Source organism: Gossypium arboreum, chromosome 5, assembly GCF_025698485.1.
Source record: "Gossypium arboreum isolate Shixiya-1 chromosome 5, ASM2569848v2, whole genome shotgun sequence".
In the NCBI taxonomy this organism is placed as follows: domain Eukaryota; kingdom Viridiplantae; phylum Streptophyta; class Magnoliopsida; order Malvales; family Malvaceae; genus Gossypium; species Gossypium arboreum.
The window spans coordinates 28846688-28871667 of record NC_069074.1 but is presented as its reverse complement, the minus strand read 5'-3'; the positions used below and the strand labels follow the sequence as shown (position 1 = coordinate 28871667).

General features: G+C 30.7%; 2 protein-coding genes and 1 long non-coding RNA gene across 6 annotated transcripts; 2 read left to right on the top strand and 1 right to left on the bottom strand.

Moving 5' to 3' along the window:
• The first annotated feature begins 7958 nt into the window (after positions 1–7958).
• LOC108453734 (peroxisomal nicotinamide adenine dinucleotide carrier-like) lies at positions 7959–12060 on the top strand. 4 transcript variants are annotated; one of them, XM_017752016.2, is made up of 12 exons: positions 7959–8213; positions 8288–8377; positions 8455–8529; positions 8607–8737; positions 9037–9091; positions 9434–9586; positions 9844–9912; positions 9993–10100; positions 10487–10555; positions 10662–10716; positions 11324–11535; positions 11675–12060. In XM_017752016.2, exons 1-11 carry the CDS (start codon positions 8127–8129, stop codon positions 11509–11511), a joined length of 1080 nt encoding a protein of 359 aa, XP_017607505.1. In that variant the 5' UTR covers positions 7959–8126; the 3' UTR covers positions 11512–11535; positions 11675–12060. The 4 variants fall into 4 exon arrangements, with proteins under 4 accessions (XP_017607505.1, XP_017607504.1, XP_017607502.1 ...); XM_017752015.2 differs by having other exon boundaries at positions 11658–12060; XM_017752013.2 differs by having other exon boundaries at positions 11324–11539.
• Positions 12061–12627: 567 nt separating this feature from the next.
• On the bottom strand, positions 12628–19168 carry LOC108453736 (SH3 domain-containing protein 1). The gene is made up of 10 exons (XM_053028425.1): positions 18820–19168; positions 18417–18530; positions 18238–18307; positions 18011–18159; positions 16708–16809; positions 16060–16260; positions 15232–15294; positions 14929–15075; positions 13826–13900; positions 12628–13714 (listed from the first exon to the last, which is right to left on the bottom strand). The coding sequence occupies exons 1-10, from the start codon at positions 18877–18879 to the stop codon at positions 13583–13585; spliced, it is 1113 nt and encodes a 370-aa protein (XP_052884385.1). The 5' UTR covers positions 18880–19168; the 3' UTR covers positions 12628–13582.
• A 2687-nt stretch (positions 19169–21855) lies between these two features.
• On the top strand, positions 21856–22864 carry LOC128293261 (uncharacterized). Its single transcript, XR_008283413.1, has 2 exons — positions 21856–22267; positions 22636–22864. It is a non-coding gene; the product is annotated as an uncharacterized LOC128293261 (long non-coding RNA).
• The last annotated feature ends 2116 nt before the right edge of the window (positions 22865–24980 follow it).

Below are 24980 nucleotides of genomic sequence, written 5' to 3'. Positions count from 1 at the left end.
GAATTAAACACGATCTCTAATGAACACAAATATATATATATAATTATTCACAAACGTAAGTCTCAAAGATTAATTAAAATTAACTTCATAAATTAATATATTCTTTAAATTAGAACATTCCACTTCATGTACATATAAATAGTCTTACTATCCACATGAAACAATAATAATAATTATAATCTATATATTGCATTATATCGATTCACTACTTACGTTTAATTAATAAAATCTTATAACCATCATATGTATATAAATAATAAACACTTGTAATCATAATCACTTTACACATGTACCAAGCATGCAAAATCTTAAATAATATGGCAAGTCTAAGTGTTAAACACGCATATATAGCTTAATACATAAATGAATTTCAGAATTTGTATCAAGCACATTACTTTCTCTTTTACTCAATTTTTTTTTATGATTTTTAAGAATACAATGACTTCTATAATAAACTATAGGACCGAATATACATATCATCAAACAGATCAAATGTATATTATGTTTACGCACTTGACATAGACTTAATATAAAACTAGACATTTATACTTATAACTTTCTTATTATGAATGCTTTCAACCTGCGCATTTAACCAAAATCCAAAGCTAAACTTATCATTAAATTTCTAAATACATATCAATTAGCTAACTAGATTGTCCATGAACCATATGCATTATTGAAACACTGCTGCATATAATGTTTACTATCATATAATAATAAACACACTAAACATTCATTATACCTTTACTCTTTCTTGGCCGAAACCTGCTGTTTAAGAATCACATGCAAAACCAAACATCCAACTTCAATTACTAATCAACGAGTTCATTAAACATTTTACTAAAGATTTATAAGACCAAGCCTAACATAACACGCAAGCTACTTTCAAAGCATATAATGCTCACCTCACATACTTTGCATTCAAAGCAAGCAATTTAATGGTCAAGATTAATTAAAACCTTACTTAACATAATCCGATACTTATATAATAACTTAGCCATTTTCGCATGGCATTATACATAACCAACCTTCATCATTTTTTTTTCAAAATATAATCCAGCTTATACATGCCATAATTTAAGTTTAGCTAATAAGATACCAAAACAGTAGATAGTGTGATGAACTTGGCTGACAATCCCCAAGCTTGTAGCTTGACTTCAAAATCTTGTTTCCGTAAATAATAGATTATTACATACCTAACCGTTAAGCTCTCATTTCATATTTATTCACAACTTATTCATGCCCGATGAACCATTTGGAATTGGGTAGGACACTCAGATTATCACACATATATCGTACAATGCCAACGTCCCAGACGTGGTCTTACATGTAGCCACATATCGATGCCACTGTCCCAGACAGGGTCTTACTCGTAAACACATATCGAAATCACATATCGATGCCATGGTCTTACTCGAACACAGATTTCGGAATCCTATGTCATGATATATGTATCCTAACTATTTCTAGGGTTCATACGGGGCTTTCGGACGTCATAACTCGGCTGAGACGAATTCGGAAATGTAGTAATCCATCCTTTTCACATTCAGCTTTAGTAATTATAAATTCATACATTTCATAACAGCAAGTATCTCTAGCATTTAACTGTAATTAAACTCGTTTATTTGTTTATAAACTTACTTCGGACTTCGTAAAACAGAATCGAGCAGCTAGTCGACAACTTTCATCTTTTCCCGATCCAAATCCGATTTCTTTAGTTCTTGATCTAAACATATTCAAATTAAGATCATTCAAATATATTTTCATTCAATTTAGTCCAAAAACACATAAATGGGAAAATTATCGATTTACCCCTAACTTTTACAATTTTTACAATTTAGTCCTTATTGCACAAAACACAAAATACACAAAATTTCACAACACCCAAGTTAGGCCAATTAGTACCCATGCTCATACAAGTCCACATATTTTATCAATTTCACATTTTAGTCCCTCAAATTATTTTTTTTGCAATTATGTCCCAATTACTCAAAATCATCAAAAACTTCAATACAAAATGTGTTAATCTAAAACATATCTTTCATTTTTCATCATCAAACAACAAAAATCACAAGCTATCAACAATGGCACAACTCAAAATATTCATCAAAATAAAAAATTCAAGCATGGGTTTTGTAGTACTCGAAGCAACGATCTCAAAAATGTAGAAATTATAAAAAACTGACAAAGAACGAACCTTGAATTTAGCTTGCAAGATGGCCGAACCCTAGTTTCGGTGGATGATAATATATGAACATAACTTAATTTATTTTTATGTTATATAATATATAATAACTTAACATTATTTTATTATTATTTTTAACCTTAGTGTAAAACATTATTTTTTTTCACTTATAATTGTCCATTACCGTCCACCCATTTTAATAATGGCTTATTTACAACTTAAAGTCTCCCATTCAATAAGCCAACATCAATTTGACCCTTATACTCAAAACCATCAAATTTTGAATCTACGCGATTAAGTCACTTTTATTTAATCGGACACCTAAACGACAAAATTAAATCACAAAAAATTCACAGATATAAATTCACACAAAATAAACACAGAAAATAAATTTTAAATATTTTTTTGACTCGGTTCGTGGTCCCGAAACCACCATTTCGATTAGGGTCTAAATCGGGCTGTTAGAATTAGCCAGTTCTCATGTTTATAACCCTATTAACCGAACATGGACTCAAAATGGATACATAGATCTGTCACCCTAGGTTGCCCGTCAACGATGGTTTTCACAATCTGTTTATCCTGCCACCCCAGGTTGCCCAACAATGATGACACTAAAAGTACAATCTACCACCCTGGTTTGCTCAGAAACGATAGTTTTCAATCAATAATCTAACCCTATGGCATGCCAACTATATCCGACTCGGTCCGGACAACTAATAGGGTAACCAATTTCCAATTCATTATATATATTTCAAATTTACATTCCAATATACTCCATTCATCATCATTTCATAAATTCATAACATTTTATAACATGTTTGAATCCAATTTCATACAAATCATCACATATCAAGTAAGTCATGTAACTTTTTATTCTATTCAATTTAGTCCCTGTCTCTGTATTCAATCACTATCATGGCAATTCAGCTCAAATAACCAATAAAAACTCACCTCAATGTCATATTATGCAAAATGGCATGAACATAAAGAAAATAAATGATCCCGAATCATAGAATTTGGAATCTAATTTCTGAGTTATTTGTCAATGACATTCGATTTACCTTTCCTTTTCAGCATTTCTGTGTCAATGTTAGCTAAATAAAATCATAAAACATTTAATATGATCAAATCCCGTTCAAATTAGAACCAATTAAAATATCAAACATATTTTACAATTTATTCAATTTAGTCCCTGAACCCGGGACAAACATAACTTTCAATTTAAAGCTTTGAATTGAAACCTGATTTCATAACTACTCATTAGGGACCTCTTATTTCTTATTCCTACATAAATTTTATGTCAATTTTACATTTTATTCAAATTGGTCCCGAATGTACTAAACTAACAATTAAGCTTTACAATGTAGTCATTTTCTTAAACTAAGCTTAATTTCTATCAAGTTCACACATATTTCTTCAAGAAATCAACAACAACAACTTTCTAAAACTTTAACAGTTTTACAATTTGATACATGAGTTAATTAAATCAAGCTTCTATGACCTCAAATCTATAAAAAATTACAAGAAAATGACTTAATTGCACTTACCAATTGATGGCTGAATATCAAAGAAATTTCTTAGGTTTTTATTCTTCCTTTAAACGATAATAAGATGACAAAAATAAGAAGATGACATTTTTTTACTACCATAGACTATATATAATCTAGTTAAGCTTAACTAAATTGGTTTAATTAACATAATCTTAATTTAATTAACTTAAATTTAATCAAAAATTAGTGGATATGCTTATTTCCATCCACTATCTCTAAATTCTAAAGGGTTTAATTACTATTTTGGGTCTTTGGTTAATTGCAATTTAAGTCCTCAAGCCATTTTCTAATTAAAAATCTATAGCGATTAGACTTTAAAATTTAGTTCCTAGGCCCTAATTAATCACAATTTTGGCTAAATCAACTACCCAAATTTCAGTTCATCTATATAATAACTCCGTAAATATCTTTATTTAATATTTACGAACTCGATTTACAGAAACGGTGTCCTAAAACTGTAATTTTTGATATCACTGAAAACCGAGTTGTTACAATTTTAGTGACCTTTCCCAGACCAAAATGTTGTGTTATTAATCCAACAGTTACTTTCAAAAGGTTGAGTTGAAATTATTTCTTAAAATCAAAAAGTGCAACTTGAGAAGTGATGTCGTTTTAAAAAGTCACTTAGGCACCTATTGGTACATTATAAATAGACAATAAATTTGGAAAATTAAAATTTAATTCATTCTATCTAATTTGTGAGTGAAACTTTTAATACAAAAGTATTCTTTGTTTTCATGATATATATTTAACTTGAAATATGATATTATTTGTTTATTCAAATCATGATATTAGTAAGTAACATTTGGATGTTATTGATGAGATAATATTTTAAGTGTATTCATTGCTTAAATGAAAGTTTGTAGATGGTCATATAATATGAAAAGTTTTGGTTGGTTTTGAAAAAAAATGCTCATAAGCTAAATGAGTTTTATATATGATTGCACATTTTTTAGTCTATGCTATAAAGGTCAGACTAAAAGTGATTTTGACTAAAAATGAAATAAGATATATGCAATTTACATGGTTAATTTCTCTAGTCAAGGTAGAATAGTGGAAAACATCAACTAATATCACAAAATTACTATTTTGATATAAATCTTCTAATGAAAATGTGAACGTGATAATTATATATTTGAAAATAAAGATCATATATATTGTGCATATTGATGGTGCACATGGTGTGTGTGTGTATATATATGAGCTGAATTTGATCTATAACCTCATGGTTTTATAATTTTGAAATATAGTGAAAATTTGAAATTCATTTTAGAAGTCATGAATCAAAGATCTCGTAAGGAAATAACAATATGAAGTTATTTATCTCATTTAAGTGATGGACATTGTATTGAGTATACCATTACCATGCTCATTGATAAAGAGTGTATAAATGTGTGATGTTATAGTCAAATGGTCAGATAGTTGATGGTTCTCTAATATGACTCTGTTCTAAAATAATATATGTAACACCCTTGTGTTAAAAAAAATATATTATTTGAGCATGCATACATGATAAATTTTTAAGGTTATATATTGTTTATGAAAAGAAACTATGAAAAATAGTAAATATGTTGTCTTGTTTCACCAAAAGATTTAATGCCTCTTTACAACAATTTACTTGACAGAAAAGACATCATGTATGGTTTCATATATTTGTTAATTGTGAAATTTAATTTCTTGGATTCCAAGAAATACATAAAATGAGTAAATGTAGAACCATAATTATAAAAGATAAAAGTGGTCACTTTGAATATTATGAGACAATGAATTGATAATTGTACAAATAATATCTTTGATAGCATTCTTTTACAAAAGAATGGATAATTGAACATGGTAGTGGTATTGGTTGTGTGAACTTTTAAGACTCAAATAAATATAAAGTTTCACCATGTGGTACAGATAATTAACTTAACTACATTGGAAATTTAGAAATTTAGGGATGAGGTACAAACCTATAATATTTAAATCACTCATGATGGAAACTCGACTTAATGTCAAGTCCTGAGTTCAATGAGACAAAGTACATCATTAACATGTGACTACTAACACGATTAAATGTTATATAATATATCATCCCAAGGTGAAAAGTGTTAGGTACCAATAATGAAAAGAGGAAAGATGAGTATTACATTCTTAATAGACCCATAATATAAATATGTTAGAGTGTTATAATTACGGGAACACTCTCGATGAGATCTACCAATATGAGTGGAAATGTGGCCACTTCTAAGAGCTCAAGGGCTTGGTTCTAATAATACTCATGAAAAGAGGTCATAGACACATGACCATAATAGTGTCCTTGGATACTATGCATTGATTGGTGTTGAAATTGTTGTGTAAGATGTATTCAGTTAATACAAAAAGGATAGTTGATTCGAAGCTTAGTCTACCATGCAATTTTGATTAACTTTAATATGTTTTCACTAAGTTAAGGTTCAATCATAAGACACTTTCATTTATATAATTGATTTTCAAGATTATCAAAATCTAGAATATTTTAAAAATGGGGAGATGGTTGTAACATTTTCAAAATATATATAGTGTTCTAACAATTGCAAATAAAAAGTTATAAGTAATCAAAAGTTATGTCACTAGATAAATTGATTAAGAGTTATCATTATTCATACTAATGAGTTATTTTTATTATTATTGAAAGTTATGTTACTTGATTATTAACAAAAAGTTATGATTATTCAAGTAATATGTAATGAATAATTGTGTTCATTCTTAATAGATGTGACTATCCAAATAGACATATATTGAATAGTTATGTCTCTATAAAGAAACATGAGAACTCCCATAAATAGGAGTGAGATTTCATTTGTATGGCAAATCAAAAATTGAGAAGCAAAAGTTTGTTCTATTTTCCCACCATATTTTATATTAAAAAAATTATTCTATAAAGAATTATCGCAGAAGTTTTTTTTATAGAATTTGATATTCTTACTATGCTCTACTCAATGTTTAGTGAATTATTTCATTAATGCAAAATGTAGACAACCATTAGGCTTCAGTGTATCATCGAGGTTCATTTGCCAATAACTCTCTTGCTCACTAAAATATAAATTGAGACGAATAGAACCTTAAAGATAATAACATAATTACACACCTTGAAGCATTCATTTAATTTTTCATAAGTTCATTTTATTTTCACACACCAAAACATAAACCAAAATAAAATATGCATCAAGAGTCCACACATAATATATGAAACATTAACTCTTTATTAGCATTGCTAAAGTCTCACTAACATAAAGTTTAAATATTTCACCAACAATTTATTAAATGCTAACTTCATTTTTCCCTTTTTTAATATATCTATAATATATATAATCATGAGTTTAAAAAAAATTTGAATCGATAAGAATACCATTTATTTTCCATCATATTATCGACATTTAAAAATAATTATATATCAATTTTAAAAAGTAAAAAAATTATCATAGTAATTATATTAAAATAAAAGTTGTGATAATCATAATAAATTTAAATTTATTATTTGGAAAAAGAAATATATTATAATAAAAACTTGTCGTGAACTTATTTAAATTTTAATTTAAATTCATGACTAAATTAAATTTTGATTTGATATTAGGATTAATATTAGAGTTATATCTATTTAAATTTTAATTAATTTTATAAATAACATCCAAGAATTAATCACATTCAATCAACTAACATCTAAAGAAATTTAAAAATAGAAATTGTTAATATTAATAAATTAGTAGAATTATATAAAGAGAATTGAGCATTAAAGCAATGGTTCATCGGATAAACAATATCGATCATATTCGAACAACAATGACACGACATCGAAGAGTAATCTAATATTATTTTAATTGTTGATGAGGTAATATGATATTAAAATATGTTTTTTAATTCTTTTAAATTATTTATATTATGTGAAACAAACACTCTTAAAACTGTTTATTTTTAATTGTGAATATTTTTCGTATTTATCATGAATTATTATTAAAATTGTTGCATGTTACTTTACCCAATATTTTTATTTTTTCAAATTAATTTTATAGTTCACTTTTATTATAATTCTAAATTTATATATTATTTAAAAACTAAAAAAAATCAATAATATTTATTATTTAAAATTAATTAAAATTAAATGCTTGAAATCTGCATGTTAAAAATGAGGAAAGGGATAACAACAATATGTTTGAACCAATTAACTAAATAATTAATTAGAAAGCAGGACGTAGCATTGCTGTAAATACCAATAGCCCAAGTGGGCTAATGAAAATGAAGTCAGAAGCAAGTAAACTATAAGGAAAAAGAGAAAGTAAGGCTGGCAAGGAAAGAGTGAAGGAAGTAGAGGATAAGTTGGTGAGTAACTGAAGACGACTGAGAAGGCAGTGAAAGCAGGAGAATAACCAATTATGTCCAACTCCAATGCTATAGCTAACGGAGTGGCAGGAGCTGGCGCTGGAATCATTGCTCAGATCCTCACTTATCCACTTCAGACGGTGGGTACTCTCTCTCTTTCTTTCTCTCTCTCTTTTTATATTTATTTTTCATGTAAATGGCTTCCATAACGAAGGTGAATACGCGTCAACAAACGGAAAGAATCGCCAAGTCCAAACCCAAACCCCCCACTGCGGCTGCTGGTACGCTTCTTCAGATCCTCCATGTACGTCCCTTGTTTTTCCTCTTTCAAATTGCTTCTGTTTCCTTGCCTCCACTTGAGATTCTCATTTCTTCATGTAGGTGCTACAAACCGAAGGCTGGGGAGGACTTTACTCTGGTCTTAAGCCTTCTTTATTTGGAACTGCTGCTTCGCAGGTAGTGTTTGGCTTTGACTTTGGCTTGCCCCCTCCACTGCTTTTCACCTCTTCATGCTCTACTTGTGATGTTGGCAGGGCATTTACTACTACTTTTATCAGCTATTCAAAAATAAGGCTGAGGCTATTGCTGTTGTCCGTAAGCACAAGGGACGTGGGGATGGCACCCTTGGCATCTTTTCTTGGCTTGTTGTAGCAGCTCTTTCAGGGTAATTCTCATCCCTTTTATTATATGTCATTCCATTCCAATCCTATCTAATATACAATACTAATTTCCCGTCCTTTTTTGTCCGTCCAGTTGAGTGCTAAGACATGGTATAAGGATTAATAATAGTTTTATTCAATTTTAATATACATCCCCAGCTTGCTTTAAAATTAGTCGGACCAGGGCTAGGGAAAGGAAAAGTAATGTGGTCTTCTCATGTCATAATTATGAATAAAGAAGATGCTTTCCATCCACTTCGAACAATAATAATTGACTAAATGATCTCTCTCAATGACCCTGCAGGTCCTTGAATGTATTGCTGACAAACCCAATATGGGTTCTTGTGACCCGTATGCAGGTCTTGTGTTTCTTCCCTTTACTATACCTCTACCATTATTAATGTTGTTGTTGTTGCTGCCTTTCTTTGTGCCTTTTTTTCCGTTGTAAAACTAGTGATGTGTGGAATTTCAGTTTTTGTGAATATTCCAATATTGATGTTTATGAATGATGCTCTATCTCATCAGTACTAACTATATTTGAGTTTAATTTTCCACCTAACTTCCTACAAATACAAAGTGGCTTTGAAAGAACAAAAATTCAAAATCATGGAATGGAATGCTCACTAAACAACTGTTTGGTCTACATAGTGCTTGTGATCCCCTGAAGATAATAAACAGGGCGTTCTCTGTCTTTACTTCAGACTCATACTCAAGCAGAAAGAAAAATTATGGAGTCCAAAAAGGAAGCTCTATTAAAGGAGGCTTCTGAAAACGGCTTAATAGGTTCAACACTGCCGGAAAAATTGGATGAGCTTGAGTCAACAAAGCCTCATCCTTATGGAACCATTCATGCGGTTCGTATCTCTCTTGCTTTTTCTTTTTAATGCCTTGTGGGTTCAGAGTTTGAGGAACGGTTGCCATTGACATAATTAGTTTCACCATTTTCTCTGGTTGCTTTTCCTTTTATTGGTTTAAATAGATTTTTAGTTAGCCTTAGTTTTAGTGGAAAACTTCTTAAAAACTGCTAGTCATACATTTTCTGATCTTCAAAACTATGCATAATTATCAGATTATAATGTAAATGACAACCGTTATATTCATTCATTGCTAGGCCCGTGAAGTTTATACCGAAGCAGGAATTAGAGGATTCTGGAAAGGCATTATACCTACACTCATTATGGTTAGTCTCTATTTAATCTATGTAAACCTGGGATAAACTATCTAGTTGAATCTGACTAATGAAGATTTTGTTTATGCCAGGTCTGTAATCCCTCAATCCAGTTCATGATATATGAGACCTCATTAAAGCGTCTGAAGGAAAAACGTTCTGCTAATAAGCATGGATTAAAAAATGTATCAGCTTTGGAGGTACAACATAATCTTTGAGATGCATTACCGAATGGTCATCTTGGAGTTGCATTTTTATTTCAATTTCCTTTCTCCTTTTTCAGCATTGATGTCAAAATACTTAAAAACCTTGTTTGTTATGCATGGTTCATCTGATTGGTAGATTTCTTTCTTGCCTATCAAATTTTCTACTTTTGGAACAAAAGATAGATTCAGAAAAGGTTAATCACATATTTGGTACACTAACTACTGTCAAATGTTCAATTTGATACCTATTGTTGAAAAATTAAATACCATCAATGACTTTTCAACCTCCCCACTATGGAGCTGGTCTATTCCATAAAACATCTGAACGGTAGTCTTGTCTAAATTTCTACATTTTTCTGCCTTGCTGTTTCTATGAGCAGGTGTTTTTATTAGGAGCCTTGGCAAAACTTGGGGCAACTGTAACAACATACCCACTGCTGGTCGTCAAGGTAAACATTGGCAGAAATGCAAGTGTCTTGTTATGTCCTTTGTCTTGCACCAACACTTTTGAAGCATATTCTTACTTTATTTGTTCTCTTTTAAACGCTTGAACAGTCTCGGCTTCAAGCAAAACAGGAGATTGGTGGGAATATATCACTAAGATATTCAGGTTTGTATACCAAAGGAATTCGGCCCTATCATGATATTTAAAACTTTTTGGAGTTTGGACAAATTCTTATCATCTTCCTGATACCAGAGTTTTTCTGTAGTAAGATATTGTACTGGCTGAGGTGAACTTATAATGGTTATAGTTTACATTTTACTATTTTTCATCTTTTGAGTGTCAGATTTTGTGCCATTTCTCCAAACCTTTATTGTTTCTGATGGGCAGCCAGTAACTACCTGATGCCCATAAGGTGCTTTCAGGAAGCTGCATTTATAAGTTACAGGAATTTTGTATTCAATTATTCCTTCATTATGAATGTTCTACATCTCTTACATGCTTTAGTTTAGTTCAATTCTATACTCATGTTCTACCTTATACAAAGCTGCATTATGATTTGATTCTAGTTTAGTTACCAATATACCTTTCCCTTGTCTTGTTCAATCTTTTTCATCTGCGTGCTCAAGTAAGGTAAAATATCAATTGACATCTACATCCGTTCTAACCTTGTCTAATGAAGACTTTGCCTTAAGCTTATCTGCTATGTGACATTGATATCCATGTTTCATTTGATGTTGGGCAAGAATGCTAACTGGAAAATTTCGCTGCACAGGTACAGTAGATGCAATTGTTAAAATGATGAAGTATGAGGGATTGCCTGGCTTTTACAAGGGGATGAGCACAAAGATAGTACAGAGTGTTTTTGCTGCTTCTGTACTTTTCATGTTCAAGGAGGAGATTGTGAAAGCTTACATATTCCTTGTTCATAGGATCCAGAAAGCAAAAGTCCCATTGAACTGAATGTGAAAAATTTATTCTGTAAAGGCAGGTATTATCTCTCACTCATTTCCTTTTTTCCTTTCTGGGGCTGGCATTGCATGTGCCCAGTTCTTAAAACATTGTGTCTTAACCAGATCCATTAGTAACGAATTTTGAATTATTTTCAGATAATGTTATGTTACAGGTAATGAAGTTCAAAGCTCTAGAGATGGTGAAAATTTCAAGCAATTTAAGCTTAACATTAAGAGACATGAAATGATCAATTTAAGCATGATAACAAAATTGATTATAAGAGTGTCTGTGTAGAGTAGCAGGACATAGGCTTTGAGGCTGTGAAAGTTTAGATGAATATATAGGAGTGAGATATTTGGCAGCAATTAGAAAACATTACAAAGCTCATCTCTTCCCGAATTACCTTGTGCCTTTTATGTACAGCTGGTTTAATGGCTTTGCTTATTGCAACTGCATTTTGGTGCCTACTTCCTATTTTAACCGTTGCTCTTTGTTAATATGATTCATACACAATTGATAAGGGCAGGGTTGTGCAGGCAGAGCCTGTTGATTAGAAAATTATGCGCACAAGCATTTGAGTTTTTTAGAAAGTGAAGCAAAAATGTCGCATTCATTTGTTGAGTTGTAAAAAAACTACCTTTCCATCTTAAGTTTACAACGCTCAACACATTCCCATCAGAATGAAGAGATATCAGTGCTTTGAAATTAATAATTTATACATATAATTATTATTCAACTAAAAACATAACCATTAAATCAAACAACAATACACATACTTGGACAACCACCACATTAACATATTCTTCTTGTATCCTTCCATAATGACTTAAGTGTAAAACTTTCATCTGTGGCCTTCAACCTTTATGTTTTCAGCATCTAATTTTTCTCAAATCCTTCTTATAAAACAATTATACAACCATCTAAAGATATATACATGCATAAAACCTTACATTTTTGTCCCACTAAATTTTTCGCATTTTGACTTCTTATTCTTTTAAAATTATTATAAATATATTCGATAAAAAGAAAACCTTTAAATGAAGTGATTAGGACATGAAAACCTTTAAATGAAGTGATTAGGACATTGGAAAATACTAAATAATCAAAAGATGCAACTCTTCAGAATTCTTATTGAAGACATAAAATTTCATTTATGGAACATATTCTTTAACTCATAAAAGAATGTTTTCAAAATGTTCCAACAAAAACTGTAGGTTTCTGCTTCTCAAAATCCTCTACTATACTGCATCTGTGCCTGCCAATCTGCCATTAGCAATTTTATTGAAATGAAAATACAGAGAAATCTGGTAACTCTTGAAATAACTTCGGCATTTTTAGTGCACCCAATTTAGTTTATCAGCAGTAGAGATTTATTCAGTAAATGGTTGCAGAACCAATTTAAAACACAGCATACGGCAGAGCTTCAGTGAACACATTTCTGGCAAACTATGTTCTATGGGTCTTTTCAATCTTCATAAACTTTTTGACTTGGTGCGAAATGGGAATGAGCCAGGATTTGAGGGCAAAATGTCATCATGGAACCTCTGGGTTCAGATTTCGTATTTGTTTTGAGCTGGGGTTAGTGAATAATGAGTTAAGAGTTAGAGAGTCAATGCCATTTTCATCAAGCCATGGCCTACTTATGAATGCTCTTAAATTAACTAACTAGGACAGCTGACAGAAAAATAATTCGGAGAAAGATCCTCCAATCTGCTCCACCAAAGTATTACTATCTATTTAATTTAAACAAACAGGAGTAATTATACTGCCTATTTAAACAGGAAATCAAACTGAATATTGAGAAATGAAGAGACAAGACAAACTGTGAGACTTATTTATTTTAGAACAAGAAAAAGAAATAGTTCTTGAATCTTCTTCGCAAAACTGAATCATACTAGCTTTCATGATTCACCATACAAATACAAATACAAATACAAACACAATTGTACATGTATAGTATTAATAAATGTACTCTGTAATACTTACATTATTACGAAGCCAAAGGAGGGGCGTGTTCAACTTTTTTTGTTTACCACTATGCTGTTCAACTCCCTCAGAGCGGTTACCTTATGATGGTAGATCAGGCTGAGGCTGCGGAGTTCGGCTCAATTAACTTGCTTGCTGGTGCTTTCTCTTGTCTTTCTACATAAGCAGAGGGAAACCATCCAGCCTTGCCCTTGCATTCTCCCTCCGACCATCCACTAGGACCCACCTTAATTTTCGTATTACATTACAACCAAACATATGATTATCATCACCTAAAATATTAAAGTTAAAACATTTAACCAGGCTAGCCAGCACTGCAGTTAGAAATAGCCCGTACCTGGCGAACCACAACATAATCACCAACTGCTAAGCTTAATTCCCCATCTGTTTCAGCATCAAATGGGTGTACAACCTGTTAAAACAAACACCTCAATCAAGTCCGCAACTGTAAACTAAAAGCACTTGAAACCAAGCCAGTTTCACAAACAACCAAAAATGTGTGTGTGTATATATATATATATATATAGACACCAACTACATAAGCTTGACGCACAACAATATAAAAACTGATTAAAAATTGGCATCCCACTAATCGATTTAATATCTGGGGATTTCTTCAATAAAGTTTTACTTTTAAAATGAAAAATAATGGTATATGATGCCACAAATGATTACGTCCATTTGCTAAATTACGTCACAAGTCTCAAGGTCGATCATACCCTAGCCAACTCAAATGCAGTACAAACATCAAGAAAGGGTTTCAATCAGCCTCCAATGAGTTTTCCGGCAATAAATAAAAAATGTTCTTTTTTCTAACAGACACAGAACACAAGAGAAAGAAAAATAAGAGACTCAAAGAAGGCTGTAGAAAGGAACACAGATAGGTGAAAATGTGAAAAATAATCACTCTAAGTGGCTAACTGAAGCTCCAATCTAGGAAGAGGACCTTTTTGGTTTTTGGCAAAACAAGAAGAGGAGGTTCAAGTATCCTAAAATTTACAAGTTTTCATGGTTGTCAATCAGCTATTCTAACTGGCTGTTTACCCTAGTGGAAAAATTCCTGTAATTCTAAATTTGAGAAAGCATAAGAGGACTGAATCAAATTTTGCAGAAACCATAGCTAAACTGAATCAAATTTTGCAGAAACCATAGCTAACTTCAGTGTTAAATTCATCTTTTTCCTTCATTACACAAGACCAACACTCCAGGCCATTTTCAGTAAATTTTAGCTACTGTCAAAGTACACTTGTTTCAAAAATCTCTAAAACCTTCTACCTAACATAAGATAGGCCTGCTTGATATGATCACTAACAGATACATAGAATATAAGAGGAGTAAACTGACATGTCTACATTTACTTTATTCAGAGAATACGTTCCCGACTTCAATTTATCTACAGAGGGGCTAAAAAAAGGGAACAGAAGAGTTCAAAAGCTAAACCTTTGCTATGAAAAATACATCGCTTTGATTGCTTCCCTGAGCTTCAGATTTATTCGAACTAAATTTATCATGTGCAGAGGCGACATTCACCTCTCTCTGCAACGTCACTGAGTTCAATGACTCGTTCATCTGCCCCTCTAGAATCATCTATCCAGCAGCAAACTTTGATCATAACCTTTTGGATATGCAAAAAATAATTGAAAAGTAACAGCAATTTGGCCCCCATAAAATTCATGTACTTGATGCCGATGCCTATAGATGTCATGAGAACAATAACACGGCCAAGGGGGATTAAGTACAAACCTCAGCATGTAGCTTCTCTAAACTAGCAAGAACACGTTGATGGTAAGATTTTTCGGCGTCAACCTGCAAAATGATTCTGGTGAGGGCCAAGGACCTGAGCATTACATCTAGGGGTGATGAGCATTAAATATGAACTCACTGAAGAGTCAAGACTAAGTTGACTGCATCAATTATCTCACAGATAAGTCTGAAACATCAGACAGACAATACCCTTGTGATACAGCCTTGGAAGGAAAAATCTTTGCTACTTTCATATATATGTGTGTTCAAGCACACATGGAGAGAGAGAGGGAGGGAGAGATTCTCATTCTATGAAGGACACACCATGCAGGGAAGTGTCCCCGTATCAAATATAGACATGAATTTGACACGACATACAAGTCGGTCAAATGAGAGCATGTCAAATTTTTTTTTTAAAAACAGACACAACATATTTGGACACTCGGAAACTACTAGAGGTTTTTTAACAAGATATTGATAAGTGAAAAGCTATAGCGTGTTAATATTTTTTTCACCTTGATCCACTAAAGTTTCATCTTCCTCTGACAAGGACTTTTTTGTTCTGGACTACAAGTCAAACAAAGCAGCTAAATAATTTGCTAAACTAAATTTATGACTACCAATGTACATTCAAATGGAACCCTCAAAAAAGGGATCATTCTTTTTGCATAAATAACAGTTGCAAAACTTCTTTCAGTTGAAGGTCAATCTTATGTAGCTGTAAAGATAGTGCTGCTGAGAACTAGAAAAACAGTTTTGTTTTCTAAACCAAAGAAACAGGTTCATTACAGGCATTGCAAAAAATGGTTAAATTAAAATTAGCAATACCATTGCAAGAAGCAGCTGGAAAGTAATCTTTTGCTGCTGATCCTCAGCTGACAACATGGCAGCAGTTGCTTCTCTTCCTAGAACCATCATTGAGGATTTAAGGTCAGCCAATCTTGCTTCTGCTTGTTTAAGCTTCATGTAGCTTTCTGCAGATATATCAGCTTCCCTGGTTTTTGATCTACGCCTCAAAACATCTGCTGCCTGTTTGTGAGGGGGGAAGGAAAAAGGCTGAGAATAAATAAACATATAAAAAAGAATTAAGAAGAAAGCTATAAAAAGATACGATAAAATTGTTTAAAGGTTAGACACTTGAGCCGAAAAACATTTAACTCATTCCATATTTTTTTGGAATAAGAAGGAAGAACAAGCATAATTTCGCTTGTTAATGTGTTAGGAAAAAAAATTTACCCTGCCTATCCTGTCAGTGAACACATAGATTAATTTTTGTGTTAACTAGATAAACCTTTGATGAATTGACTGAGCCATGCAATGACAATAATTTCAAGAGATTACAGTAGACTGCAGTCAGCACAGTACATCCAAATTTCTGATACCTTTTCTGTTCAATGGTCTAACCAACCAAAGTTCGCACAGCTAGATTCTGACAGTTGAAATCGGTCAACTCCAAAATTTAAAACAATGAAATACCTGAGCTTCAACCTCTTGGCGGAATCTGTCATATCGGTGGGTCAAGTGCCGAGCATCTTCTAGAGGAGCTCCTGTAATTAATGCCCGTAGTGGCTCAGAAACCTACATATATGAAACCTGTAACACAATTAGAAGCATGAAAAAGAAAAAGAAAACGTAAAAAAGGAGGAAATATCAAAGCTAGGATACATAAATGTTATCTTAAATTTTCAACACTGTTTCCTAGCAATACTTGGTATCAAGTGCACCCTTGGCATGTTTAAAACAAAGAGAACAGAACAGAAGGGCAAATAATCTATTCGAATATGGTCAAATCAAAATATCCAATTTTTTGGAAACCAGTCCAAGTTTGCTAGCAACAAATGTCACAAGATAACTAATTATAACTAATTTTGGAAAAGCTATGGATAATTAAGTCCTCATTCGGCCACACATTTTGATACAAAAGGCTGCATACAATTGGTAAGGCAGTTATGTACATTATGTATAAATATATATACATACTAGAAATCATGCTCAGGAAACAATAAATCAGTAAATTTTGTCACTTCTAGTCTATAAATGCCTAGAATCAGCAATACGCATCAAACACTCCATCTTGTAATCTGCACCATATCCTTTTGAAGGCCACTGCTTTCAAGGTAGCTTGTATAATAGAATTGAAAACTCAAATTCATTGAACTCACATTTTTGTTTTCTTCTGCTCTCAATCCGCAAGTATTGTTTCTTATTAATGCCAGAGGATTCACATCAGTGATTGCTTCTGCCGACCAACTATGTATAAAGTCTAATTTATTCTTGAAGCTACTGAACTATAATAATTACTAATATAAAATTCCTCACAAATGAACTCTGAAAAGTTTTATTCTTATTTTTAGCACAAAACAGCTTCACAAAAAACTAGTTCATGAGAGCAAACCATACACAAATTAATGAAAGAATATTTAGTTCTTTAATTGAAGACAATGCCAAAGGGGATCATCAACTGCATAAACTATTGAAGAGTAAAGACCATGCCTAACAAGAAACAATCAGAAGGCATACTTGCATGCTTGCGTTCTAGTCTCTAAATATCTCATTTCTTTTTCACAAACCATATTGCTGTCTGTCCGAAACTATATAACCCAAAAAATAAATGTTCCGAGTTAGTTTTCTACGAGTTAGTTTTCTACATCTCTTATAATTGTTTCATCATAATAATATTTTAAGTAGATTTCAATTATCTTTAACAATACCTATAATTTCCTCTCCACAAGAAGCTCCTAAGAACAATTAGTATATGGTAATAAAGTTAAGAAATTACCTGCTCACCAAGGATCCCAAGCAAGGTCTCCCTTTCATCTTCTATTGATTTATGTGAATTGCCAAAGTGAAGAGCGGCTTTTGCAAGAGAAGAACCAGTATTTTGATTTTCAACTCCATACTTGCAACAATCATCAGCCAACTTCCTAGCTAAAACAATTGAGGTGAAAACCGTGAATCAGCTTTGTACAGGGATCAACACCCAGTAAATGAACCAACCATGCTTACATATTTCTATCAGCTTTGAGCTTGTTGCAATAAAACCTTCTATGCCACGGACGATGTTCCGCTGCAAATGCTGCAAGCATAGTTTAGAAGTGTAAGTTGATATGCATTTACTTACAAGTTAAAAGTTAAACCACTTTATTAGAAACTAGGACAAGTTAAGAAAGGATTGAAAAATGTACCTTAGCTGCCTTTGTAGAACTGTACAGGTCTTGAAGCTTTTGATGACATTGAAGATCAGCTTCATCAACAGTAATGTCTTCATTGCTAAAATGCCCAAGATGCCTAAGTACTGCCTACAATATAGAAAAGAATTGAACCATATATTTGAAAATTACCTTAGAAACTACTGAGAGTAATGAAAAAACAGAGTAACAAAAGAACGGTATATAGCTTAACAATTCTACCCAAAGTATTCTATGAAATTGAAGAAACAGGAAAACTTAAACATTAGAAATCAACTATTTATAAGATAGCAGGAAAATTGGTGAAGCATAGTGATCCATATGAGTGCTTTCTATCAGTCAAAAGCCTGAAGTTGAAACTTAGAAGCTTAATTAAAAAGGAAAAGAAAGAAAACCCTACTTGCTGTTGCTTGGCAACTTGCTCTCTGAGCTTGGTAGCCTGCTTCTTGATAGCTTCCATATCTAACAGAGGAAGATGAACAATAGATATGATGATTACTGTAAATCAATGTCCAAAACCAACAACAACAGAGCGAATCATCAAAAAGATGGGGAGAAATCAAAGGATAAAAGAAACCCAAAGACTGAGAATCAGAAAAAAGGCTTGGGAAGCTAGAGAAGAGGAAAGTGTCTTTCAACTGTACTTCCACCAGAAAGGCCGTAAGCTTTTTCAGTTTTTTTTTTTTTAATTTGAGATTATTTTATTTTCTTTCAAGGAATTTACAAGCAGCGACAACCACAATATGAATAACAGCAAATATATTATGTAAAATTGATATATTACACCCTCTTGCACTATTGTTTAAACTTTTTAGTAATACACGTGTTATTGAATTTTAAAAGAAAACATGTTTATTTGTTTAATTATTTTTCAATCTTATTAATTTCACATCTTAGTCAAAAGTATTATTATAATAAAAATATGAAATAAATCTTAAAATTATACATAAATTTTAATTTAATGTATAATTATATATAAATTTTAATCGATGTAATTATACACATGAAACTTTAATATTAATTTAATTATACACATTTAAAGAAATAAATACATTAATTTATTTTATATTAAATCAATATAATTATTTATATGCAAGAGTGAAGCCAAAAAACTTTTTAGGAAGATGAAATTAATTTTAATTTTAATAATTTATATCTTTATAATTTTTAAATGATTAAATATAATTTTTATTATTTTAGGGATAAAATATAATTTTACTTTTATTAATTTAAAATTTTAAAATTTTTAAAGGGCCTAAATGGATAATTTTTATTTTAGGAGATTAAGCCCTATCAAGCCCAATACGTCAGTATTTATGTATGTAATATATAAACATTGTCGAAACCATTTTTTTATTTCGTTTTAAAAATGATGGATCGACTTTTTGGAAAGCGAAAATGGAGTCGCCACCAATCTTTTTTTGTTTAAGTGTGATCGGATCACCTAGAAATTTGGGTTGTTTTAATAAAACATTTTGGTTTATTAAAACAATGATTTTGGTCTACGAAAATATGAGAAAATAGGCTCGGGAGTCAGTTACGTATGAGGAAGGATTAGCACCCTCATTACGCCCAAAATTAGTACCAAATTGATTAAATACTGTCCTTTTGTCTAAAATTAAAAATGTTTTTGAAATGTGGTTCTTGTTAATAACATTTGAATAACCCGAGTCCATTGCAAAAAATCTTCTTGTTTCGACGTTCGAAAATTTGTAATTCGAAAATAACAAAAGGATGCCCAACTATTTGGTCTAATGAAAAATCAATACCCAGCACAGTAGGGTACGATTCCTCGAATTTCCAAACATTGACCATTGCCTCACCTTGGAAGATACAAGTGAAATTCCGAAGAGATATTCGATTATTTTGAGCAAATAGGAAATTGCAACCAAGCACGATAGTGTACTATTCCCCGAACTGCTAAATACCGAACATTTCCTTTATAAGTTTTTTCTTTTAGAAAACATGAATGAAATTCTAAAGAGACATTCGATTATTTTGAGCAAACGAGAAATTGCAACCCAACACGTTAGGGCACGATTCCATGAATTGCTAAATATCGAACATCTCTTTCGTTTTAATGAAATTTTTTAAAAGACATGAGTGGAACACCGAAGGAATATTCGATTGTTTCGAACAAACAAGAAATTATAACCCAGCACGATAAGTCACGATTTCCCTAATTACCAAACATCTAATATTGCCTTTACTTGCGAAAAATCTTATTTCGAGGTAACCAAATGTCATATCCAGTGAGTTAGGACACAACTATTTCTCGAATTTCCAAACACGAAACATTGCCTTGATTTGTAAAGTTTCAAATACAATTGCAAAAAAATGAGTCAATATACTTGTTTGATTATTTAGAGATAAAAACAATTGAAGTTGAGAAAGAAGTTGGAATTAAAAAAAACATGATGCAATAAAGAGCATGCAAGCTTAGTATTGAGCCAGAAATAAAAATTTGGGACAATAACATTACATGAATAATCAAGAATGATACAAAAACATGAAGGAACAAATATATAAATACAAATGTTAATAATTATAAGCTAATGAATTAAAAGCCAACTTAAAAGAAGTTCTAAGCAAATTACTCAAATAAAATATCAAGTTTTAAAATAAAATGAACAATAGGGAAGAAAGGAAATTTTAAAAGAACACTACTATAAAAGTAATACAAAGACTTTAAAACAAATGATGGATATAAAACTTTTAAAATAAATAGAAAAACATAAATAAGTAATAAATTAAATAATATCATACGAATGAATTTTAAAATAAATGCCATAAAATAATTTACATGGAAATTTGAGATGCATCAAATATATATATATATATATATATAGATAGATAATACATAAATGAAGTTTCAAAAAGATTTAGCAATATACAAAGTGATATATGTACAACATTTAAGTAAATAATATATGAAATTAATAAACCTAATATAATATATATATATATATATATATATATAAGAGATAATGATAATATACGAAAGTATTTGAAAAAAGAAAAGAAAAAAATATGCACATAAAAAAAAACAACGAAATCATCACAACAATACAAGATTATATGCTAAAATAATATGCTCTTATTTCTTAAGGAAAAAAACTTCATTGTAAGCACAACAAAACCAAAGGGATAATTTATAAACAAAACTAATCATTTAAACAAAATTGTGGGCTGAAATAAAACGCGCACAAATGCTCGGGGATCAAAATTGAAAATGACCCAAATCACCAAAAACACTGCCTAGATGAGGACCAAACTGAAACAGCATGCAAACTTTTGGAGAAAAATAAAAGAAACATAATAGGAACAAATTAAAAGTAACGTAAAATAGGAAGGACTGGCCGTGCAAATTACCCATTTAAAGGGAACATGCTCAAAACCAACTGTCCATGCGCAGGCCATCTTTTTCCTTTCTCCAAAACAATTAAAATTAAAGAATAGTGACCCTTTTTTAAAAAAAAAAAATTTAGAACACCCAAATCCCTTTTTTAAAAAAAAACTTTTTTTTTCTTAAAACATTCACCCCTTTTTATTCATTCAGCAGAAATAAAGAGAGCAGCCCATTCTCCTCAACTTCTTTTCTCTGCTAGGTTTTTTACCTTCTCCCTTTTGAACTGTCACCAAACCATCGTGAACCCACCGTGGCTTCCATCGTAAACGGTGGTTCAAAGCCTCATGGAACCGAGTTTTTGGCACTTTTAAAGGGAGATTCAATGGTGATGCCTCTCTATACCGAAGAAAACAAAGGAGAAAGAACCCCCACCTTCTCCTTGCGTCGATTCTGACGACGGAAAAGAAAACTCCGGCGACGCAACCCCGGAGTGCATTCGGTAAGACTCTCTTCTCCTCTCTTTTTTTTTATTTTTTATGCCCACTTTCGTTTAATAGATTTGTAAACAAAAATAAAAAAGAAATAAAAAAGAAACTAAAGAATAAAATGAAAACCAAGAGAATACGATCGGAAATCCACCTTTTCTTTGTGTTTTTTTCTTTTTTTTTTTTCTGAAATCCTGCGTATAAGAATGGGGATCCCCTTTTACGATTTCTTTCGGCTTCTATTTTTAGCCGAAAAAAATGAGATAGAATCCAAAATCCCCCCTTTTCTTCCTGATTTTCGGATGGCTTTCTTATAGCCATCCATTTTTTACAAATTTTATTATTATTTGTTGCTGTCTTTTCTCCTTTTTCTCCTTTGCAGGTGTAAGTGAGGCAAGTGGAGGTGTGGGTGGTGACAGACTTTGATGGCTAGTTTATTTAGTTTTTTTTTTTGTGTGTTTGGGTTGAGCTAGTGTAATGGGATTAGGTTGGGCCAAAATTGGGTTTGGGCTTATAACTGGGTAATGGGTTAGGTTTAATTTGGGTTTGATTTTATTGGGTCCCGGACAAAATTTGGGTCTTACAAACATAAAATAATTTTATATAAATAATTGTGTTAATAATTTACAAGAATTGAATCAAATTAAAATTTTATTTATAAAATTACACAAAATTAAAATTTATATATATAATTATACATTAATTAAGATTACTTTATTAATAAATAATTCTCAATTTAGCTCTTAAATTGGTAATTATTTTTTCTTTATTCCACTTTTATACTTCAACTATTAATTTGTTAAACCATTTAACTTATGGGTTAAAAATTTGACATGTGACATCATTAAAACGTGCCATGTCGTTTTATTTTATTTTTAAATATTATAAAAATTATATTAATTAATAAAATCATAAATATAAATTATATAAAAGTCGAAATAGTACTTAAAAATAAAAATTAGTTAAATTTAAAAAAAAGTTAAAAAACCTCAAAATTTTACAAATATATTTTCTTGAAAAACTATAATAATTTTCTTTTTTCAAAACACCCAAAATATATCTAAAAATTCAAAATAGTATATCAAAAATTCAAAAATTGAAAAAAAATTAACACACAAAATATAAATTCTAAAAATGAAAAATAAAAAGTTTTAACTTAAAAATTCAATATATATATGTTCTAAAATTGTAATAATTTTAAAATTGCATATATATAATTTCTATAAAATATCCATAAAATATTAAAAATGAAAATGAAAATTTCGTCAACAACAGTAGGTCAATGGTAGACAGCTATTAGTGAACATCGGTCCACGACGATTAAGCGTCCATTGATTAAAGTCAACGGTATATTAATAATTAAAATTTTAAAAATATTTTTTATTTTTAAATTTTATGAATATTTATTTTAATAAACTTGACTGTCACATGTCACATGTTATATTCTAAATGATTGAAGATGCTACGTGGCACATCTAAATTGATACCTTATGTTAATTGATTTTTTGATTTTTTTAATACTGTTATAAAAATTGGACTAAATCAAATAATAAAATAATAGTTTAAATATTAAAGTGCGACAAAAAAAATGTTGAGGTAATGAAATGAGAAAATTAGTATAGTTTTAACCGGCATTGACATTTTTTATAAATATGTTCTGTAGGTTATTATATGATTTTTTTTATCTGAGATAAAAGAAATTGTTAAAATTAATTTAATATCAACCAAAATTTAAAAATAACACAACAATTTTACTGATTTTTATATTTTATTTGGAATAAATTAATGAAGGTTTTGTTGGGTGGAAATGGCGTTGGTGAGTGAGGTAGGCTTTGTTAAATCAAGTTTTAGCATTGTCTTTGTCTTCTCGACAGTTGTGTGTTTACTGGGCCATCTACAGCTGTGTAAATTATTAATTAAGATGTTTGATTTTGAGCTAAACAATTATATATCGGTAATCCAGTTATTTATGTATGATTCTTCTATCTACTTCAGAAAGAGGAATTGTATGTCAATTATTTTCGCCCATTTTAATCTACTAATTTATACATTTATTTTATTTTATTTTATTTTATTTAACCAACGAAATTGAATAATTATATATATACACATTGTTTTTAATTCATTCTGGCCGAATAGTTTTTAATCCCATTCATTGAGTCTTCGAAAGCTCTGAATGGAATTTATTAAACTATCGTTTAGGTTATTGTCTATAATATATATATATATATATATATATATATTAAACTTTTTATATGTTGTTTTATATTTTTTATTTTTAAATATTTTTATAATTATTATAATTTTTAATAAATTTAAAGAAGATACGGCACAATCTTAATGTGACACGTGGTAAAAATAACTCAAAAAAATTAAAAACAATAATGGCTATACTTTAATGGTTAATCATTAAAGTTACCAGGAAAAAATTGAATTGATAAAAATTCTAACATTCTAGAGCTTAATTCAATAAATTTGTATAAAAAAGTGTTATACCTCTCCCCAAGAATGAAGACATGTGGCAAATTGGAAAACTACATTAGCTATCGAATGGAAGGTCATCAGAAGCTTCACCTCCCATCCTAACCATCCAGACAAGCAAGAGGTAGCCTTTAAAGGAGGTTAGCCGTCAACTCCTCCAACTCCCAGTTTCTGTTAAGAACATGGTCTTCTTGGTCACCAAACCCTCACGTGAGTTCAACTACTTCGTACCATCAAATCAGAATG

Bases quoted from the DNA above. Each gene is read 5' to 3' on its own strand.
- LOC108453734 (XM_017752016.2), top strand. From the start codon at position 8,127: ATGTCCAACTCCAATGCTATAGCTAACGGAGTGGCAGGAGCTGGCGCT. The intron at 8,214-8,287 runs GTGGGTACTCTC...TCCATAACGAAG, and splicing joins TCACTTATCCACTTCAGACG to GTGAATACGCGTCAACAAAC. The intron at 8,530-8,606 runs GTAGTGTTTGGC...TGATGTTGGCAG, and splicing joins TTGGAACTGCTGCTTCGCAG to GGCATTTACTACTACTTTTA.
- LOC108453736 (XM_053028425.1), bottom strand. From the start codon at position 18,879: ATGGAAGCTATCAAGAAGCAGGCTACCAAGCTCAGAGAGCAAGTTGCC. The intron at 18,531-18,819 runs GTAGGGTTTTCT...TCTATATTGTAG, and splicing joins AAGTTGCCAAGCAACAGCAA to GCAGTACTTAGGCATCTTGG. The intron at 13,715-13,825 runs GTACGGGCTATT...ACGAAAATTAAG, and splicing joins ATTATGTTGTGGTTCGCCAG to GTGGGTCCTAGTGGATGGTC.